At 46.4% G+C, this 7142-nt stretch overlaps 1 protein-coding gene across 1 annotated transcript in view; it reads left to right on the forward strand.

Annotated features, from left to right (window-relative positions):
- The window catches only part of SORL1 (sortilin related receptor 1), a 168034-nt gene that overhangs the window by 77684 nt on the left and 83208 nt on the right, over positions 1-7142 (forward strand). Inside the window, exons 13-14 of the mRNA XM_007450615.1 lie at positions 1814-1992; positions 3475-3661. Of these exons, the coding sequence (XP_007450677.1) occupies positions 1814-1992; positions 3475-3661 (366 nt within the window). The remainder of the gene's footprint in view (positions 1-1813; positions 1993-3474; positions 3662-7142) is intronic.

Consider the following 7142-nt stretch of genomic DNA (forward strand, 5'->3'; position numbering starts at 1 on the left):
TACCTGCTGCAGAGTTAGCTTAAACCAAAAGCATATCAGCCAGAAGAGAATTTCTCCTCTTAGGAAGGTCTGTGGGGGAGATTGCTTAGTCCGCATTGCCCTGTAGCCCCACCACTAGGTTTAACCCATAGCGCTTCTTGCAGAGGTACCAATTTTAGTAATCTCAAGACAAGAGGACGTGTTTGGATTGAATGATGTTGTAAAAAGAACTACATCAAGTATTAAGATCCTGAGCGAGTAAAACTAATATCTCAAAAACATGGGAAAAGTGAAAGAAAAGTTCTGTATATAATTTGGATTTGAGAGACCCAGTAGCTCTGTGACCCTCATGAACCCCCTCTTAATTGAGTGGTTTCTCATGGTGAGCATCTCACCAGCTTACTGGGTGATGAAACAAATACCAGGCACACTTTCCTCTCCTTCTCGTCTTCAATACAAAAGATAATTTGAAATCAGTACAGTTACTTTTTTTTTTTTTTTTTCCTCAAGGGCTTGCTCTCTCGTCCTGGTGTAGTCTGTCTTGGAGACTTTTCTCAGGACACACTTTCCTCCAACTTTTTAATTTTTAAGACTATGGGAAAAGTTGGAAAAATTGTATAAAGATGACTCATGTGACCTTCCCCTACAGCTCCCTTAATCACCAATTGTTAACATTTTGTCCGTTTGCTCTGCTTTTGCCATCTATCCTGTCTGTCATCTTTCTATCCATCCATCCGTCCAGCTATCCATCTGTCCAGCCACCCTTTTTTTTTTGAATCATTTGAAAGAAAGTTGCAGCTCTTGGGCCCCTTTATAGCTAAATACTTAAACATATACATATCTCCAGGAAGTAAGGGTATTTTCGTGCACAATCAGAATGCCATTATCACACCCAAGAAAATGATCATGAACTCAGTATTACTTATAGACTATTATATTTTCTCAGTTGTCCTTTACTATTTGTAGCTGCTGTTTTTTTTTTTTTCTAATCCAGGATTCAGTCCATGTTTACATATCGCATTTGGTTATTATACCTCTTTAGTTTCTTTTAATCTATAACAAGCCCTCTGCCTCTTTAGTTGGTTGGTTGGTTGGTTGGTTGGTTCTTCATGGCCTTGACGTTTTGAAGAATCCAGACCAGTTGTCAATGTAGAAAGTTCCACATTCTGAATTTGTCCAATCGCATGGAATAGTAGTGCCTAGATGATGTGGTATCCTCAGTGCTTTATCCAGGAGGTACGCAATGTCAGGTTGAACCACTGTGAGTGATGCTAAGTTTGTCGAGGGTTGTACCTCAGATTGTCCGCTGTAAATTACATTGCCCCCTTTGCAGTGAGTGTGAGTTGATATCTTCAGACCGTGTGAACACTCCGGTCCTCTTGTCTGACTCGGTTGTTACAGTGGGGGGTTATAGTACAGTCACTTTTCTCATTCTGTCATTGTTTTCAGCATTTATTAGGTAGCACTGTAGTATAATAAAAAAAAATTCCCTCCTCCCTTTCTCTTCCCTTTTGGTATCATTTAGAGACCCATGGCCTCTTTTCATTCAGTGTATTATCTGTTACCATCATTTCTCTTTGCTAAGTTCATATTTCCCCAGACTGGCCAGTTGGAGCCCCATCAAGGTGGCTCCCATGTCCTTCTGGGTCATCGGCATCCATCTGTGAGCACTTCCCCCCTTTCTGGCACAACCTGAAACTTGCCCGGCTTTAGCCCAGTATCAGCCACTTCTCCAAGGAGCCCTGGTTCCTCATACAGATGAATGTTATCTGGAAACCAGGCTTTTGCCCTGGAGACTTTAACCGCAAGGATCCTTTTACTTGCATTTGGGCAGGTACAGCACCAACGAAGGGGAGACCTGGAAAACATTCATCTTCTCCGAGAAGCCGGTGTTTGTGTACGGGCTCCTCACGGAGCCCGGCGAGAAGAGCACTGTCTTCACCATCTTTGGCTCCAACAAAGAGAACATCCACAGCTGGCTGATCCTCCAGGTCAATGCCACAGATGCCTTGGGTAAGCTGCTGCCTCCTCAGCCCTTTGCATGGAAATACCTATTGACCAAAGCATCAGCTTAGATACCGTGCCCTGGGAAGAGTTTGTGATCCATTGAAGAAGACGGGCACATATGCAGTAAGTGAATGAGAGATTCAGAGGCAGTTGCTCAGGCAGTTGTTAATAGGGCCGCATGTTGTCTTTTGTATCCTCATTTCCTGTGCAGTCATGGGCACAGGGCAGGTTTACGTATATGTGTGCTGAACATGTGAATGAATGAATGCTTGGAAAACCTACTTCCAAATTAGCAGTTCCAGTTTGGCAAATTCAGTGGGTAACTACTACTAGTAATGCAGGGTCCTCTCAGAGCTGTCTGGGGTCTCATCACTATCTGCTAGCCCAGACCCAGGACCTGTAAGTAAGCGAGCAGGGAGAGTGAGCCTCCTTATCATACTTCTTTCTTCCTCACCCCCGTGTAACCCTGCCCTCAGCAACTTCTCTGCTTTGGCTGACATTATTCCAGCTGCCTGGAATGCCCCTTGGGTTCAGTTTCCACTCGTTGAAATCCTTCTCATGGATCAGATGCCCTTGTCTGCTAATCCCAACCAAAAGATCTCTCCCCTCTTCTCTGTGTCCCTAGCATACGTGTACTCATCACACCTTGAATTACAAATTTGTGTCTGTCACTCTGGGTGTGTCCTCTCCCATCAACTAGATCATAGGTCTTTAGACAAAGAACCTGCCCTGTGCATATTTATATTCTACCCACTGGACAGCCTGATAACCTTATTGTCAGTAAGGGTTTAATAAATGCTTGCTGATTGGAATGGTGTTGAGTTGACAGTAGTTCATCAATTTCAGGCAGTATTTAATCTGACCAAAGGCACACATATGAAAAAGACATAAACTTCCACTATAGACATTGGTGTACTTTGGAATTCCTGTAGAAACCACTCTACTTAAATTTCGAGTGGATGTGGGTAGATGGAATGCCTGTCCAGGTTGTCTGACCAATTCTCAGCCTCCTTTCATGAAGATCCCATACCTTCCGAGCAGTGACAGCGAATTCTCTTGCTCGTGGGCCATACTACCAGATGCGTCCACGCTGCCTCCGGAGGCAGGCAGGGGACAGTACTCCTGAGTGATACCATCTCTCAGGGATTCAGCCTCTACCTAACTGCCTGGAGATAAATGCCTCTGGGCACCTATTTCTAAAGGAAACTGCAGAATCTGCTAAAATCTTTCAGAAGTGCAGACAGTGAGCACCAAAGATGCTTGCTTTTTCCCATCTTTCTCAGATGCACGTCCGTGTTTCAGGGGACACCAGGGGGCTGCTGCCCGGCCTCAGAGCCGGCTGATTAGAGGGGCGGGCTGGCTCCGGAGGCCTGCACACCTGCTGGGCAGTAATAGGAGGCACGGGAAGTGGGTGGCTGGGCTGCGGGGCGGGCAGGGCAGGAGACCCTGCGTGGGTCTGCCTGTAATGCTGCATTTCCTCCTCCTCAGGGGTTCCCTGCACAGAGAATGACTACAAGCTGTGGTCCCCGTCTGATGAGCGGGGCAGTGAGTGTCTGCTAGGGCACAAGACTGTTTTCAAACGAAGGATCCCCCACGCCACGTGCTTTAACGGAGAAGACTTCGACCGGCCGGTGGTCCTGTCCAACTGCTCCTGTACCCGACAGGACTATGAATGGTGGGTTCTATATCCATGCCGGGGACTGAGTTCTATTCTGGTCACTCACCGGTGTGGGAAACAGACTAGGGCGTGGTCCCTTCCCCTGAAGAAAGGGAGGGAATCATAGGAAACAAATATTTATTAAGCATCTCTTATGAGCCCGGAACTGTGGCACTGTTTATGCAGGTTATTCCATTTAGTTGTTACAGCCGTGTGATGTGGTGGAGGTGTGACACCCAGGCAAGTTGCAGTGGTTTATGCGAGAATAGATCACTCTGGGATTTGTTTCTACGAGGGCAACCCAAGAAAGGAACGCGCTGAAGGTTCGATTGTAGATAACTCCTTTTTGTTAGGAGCCCTATTCTAGAGGGAATTTGTTTCTTTATCTGAAACGAGGGGGGGGGGTTAGTGTTTTATATATATATATATATATATATATATATATATACACACACACACATTATATATATATATTATATATATATATGTATAAAACACTAACCCCCCAAATATATATATATATATTTGTATATTCATTAGTCCTTGAGGAAAATATCCAAGGTACTGCTTGACATTGTGGAAGAAATGACATGCACACAAATCATTGTAACAGGAGACGGGAAGATGCAGGTACCTTGGAGGAGGAACAGGTGCTTTTACTGGGATTATCGATAGGAAAGAGGAGACTGAGATTTGCTGCTGGGGAATCAGGAAATCTCTGGAGGCAGCACTGTTTTGAGATGGGCTTTAAGGAAGAAGCATCTGGATACGTGACTGGAGCGTTCTAGGAAGATGCAGCGGCAGCGTGAAGGTGTGGAAACGGGAAAGTGTAGTTGGTGGTTTAGTTTGGATGCCTTGTAGGGTGTATGACTGGGGGTCAGTGAGTGGAGATGAGGCTGAAAAGAGAGAGAATACGGTGGGGTGGAGACTTGGGCGTGGACCATATTCTGTAAGCAGGAGGGTGTCTTTGGAGGCTTTTGAGGAGAGTTGATGACCAGAACAGAGCTTAGCTTTAGGAAGATGACGCTAGCAGTAGAGACATAGGGTCTCAGAGCCCGTAGACAATCCCCCAAGTCTGTGATCCAGCATGAAATCATTCCAGATTTGCAGGGCTCTCAGTAGAGCACGGGTACTGATCATAAGTACATAACTCATTTTTCAGTGGTTGCCGAAGCATAAAGAAACCAAAGGTTGCTTTGGGAAGCCTCACTTATCTTGACTGAAGCCAGAAACCTTGGATGTGTTCTAGTCCAGAAGTGGGAACAGGGCCACAGAGTAAACGTTTTAGGCTTCACAGGCCATGTGGTCTCCGTTGCAGCTACTCAGCTCTGCCTATGTATCGAGATTGCCGCCTAGATGAATGGGCATGGCTGTGACCCGATAAAGCTTTATTTACAGAACAGCCAACCAGATTCAGGCAATTCCGGTCCTAGACCAGTGCTTTGGAAACTCGAAGGTGCATGTGAATCATCTTGGATCTCATTAAAATGCAAGTCCTGACTTGGTTGTCCTGGGGCCCTGCAGTCGCCCAGGCTCCAGGTGACCCCGAGGCTGCTTCTCTGCAAAGCTACCCTCAGAGCAGCAGGGCTTTAGACAGCGGAAGACGAGCATCCTCTCCGAAAGCTGTGTGGTCCTAAGATAACAACGTAGACGCTTTCGTGTCAGAAGCACAGAGCTGTTCAATGTTCCCTGTGATGTCCGCTCAGTGCCCCTCTGCTGCCTTCTGCCCTCCCTTAGAGAACCCTATATGGTAATATGCTAATCGGAGGGATTTTGCTGGTCTGAGGTATCCCTGCCGACTGGATTGAGACTTTGGGGACCCTGATCATGGAAAAGATTACGAGCCCTCTTTCCTCCCTCTCTTATCCCCATTAAATACTTGAAAATAAGACAAAATGAAGAATATGTGAGAAAATCTGACAAATCTTGATTTTTTTCTTTTTGATGACCACTATTATCATCTAAAATCATCATTGTTTTTCTCTAAAATCCCCCCAAAACAGCAATAACAACAACCAAAAGCAAAAGCCAGGTGCCTGGCCCCCATGGGTCTACCACACCCACTCAGCTAAAACCCACTGGAGGCTGAGACCAGGAAACGGCCTGCCCTGCCCCTCTTGGACCTGGGCTTTGGGCCAGATGGGATTGTGGGGTGATGACCATGCAAATGGTGAAGGGTGTGTTTCAGGGCATCCTGTAGTTCCCCTGTTTGCTGTAGCTTCTAGAAAGGAACCAGCCTGACTGCATGGCTCTTGGAAAGGTTTGGTGGCACTGGCCTGTGGCAGTGGGGAGGGCAGGGTCTGGACATGGACATGAAGAGAGGAAGTGAGAATCGGCGAGCTCCCGGTGTCTGTCCATTGGTCCTGCTCCTGAGGGACAGCTGTACTTACTTCCAACAGTCCTTTTGGGCCTCCCTGGGAAGCACCGTTACTTGCCTGTATGTTCCCTGATTTCAGGAGTAGTTTCTTTTACATCTTTATATTCCCCCAGGTTGCCAATAAGAGTGGTTTTCAAACTCTTGACTGCAACTCCTAGTAAGCAATGTATTTTATAGTGTGATCCTGTACCTACACATATTTGTGTATGTAGACACGTACACACATCTATGTAAACAGAAGTTTTATGAGGTAAGATTTACTTTCAAGTGCAATGAATTTTGCAATTTCTTTGTGGGGAGGGGAGGAAGCAGGTCTGGACCCTCCAATATGCTTTCACAGCCCACTAGGTCATGACCCATAGTTTGAAAAAACTGCCCAAGCAGAGTACTTTGCCATTGGAGTAATTAATGCTCTGCTTAGTCCCCCAAAAGGTTTAAAGCAGCCATTCCGTAAAAATTTACCGGATTTAATGAATGGAACGTGTTTGGTACAGTAATAAAACTGCTCCCTTCTGAAAAATGCTCTACAGGGTGCTAAATGTGGACTGTCATGTAATATGTACACGAACCACTTTGCCCTGTACCTGTTAATACTTTTCCTGTTGTAGGTGTTATACTTGATAGAGTAAATGAAGGCTTTTGGGTAAAGCACATCAACATGGAAAGTCCCGTTGGGTTACGAGTTTATGGTTTGGGCCAGACCTTGGCAAATACAGCTGCCTCGTTTTAGAGCCGTCCACTCACGCAGACAAGGGCAGGGCCAAGACTAGACCTGGGACCCCTGCTTCCTACCCCAGGGCTCTGCCTGGCTAGCTGGCCAGTGTGGAAGAGATGCGGTCCCCAAATTGCAGAAGGTCTGTGGACTCAAGGTCTGGATCCTAAAGTGCACGAGGAGGCCCCCACGGTGATTTTCGGGAGTAGGTGGACATGCTCTTAAATAACATTGAATCCTTAGTTTAGAAAAAAAGACGGTTCCTTTAAATTTCTCTTTTTTTTTTTTTTTTTTTTCCTTTGCGTTATGCGGGCCTCTCACTGTTGCGGCCTCTCCCATTTGCGGAGCACAGGCTCCGGACGCGCAGGCTCAGCGGCCATGGCCCACAGGCCCAGCCGCTCCGCGGCATG

The sequence above is a fragment of the Lipotes vexillifer genome, unplaced genomic scaffold, assembly GCF_000442215.2.
Source record: "Lipotes vexillifer unplaced genomic scaffold, Lipotes_vexillifer_v1.1 scaffold352, whole genome shotgun sequence".
Lineage (NCBI taxonomy): Eukaryota > Metazoa > Chordata > Mammalia > Artiodactyla > Lipotidae > Lipotes > Lipotes vexillifer.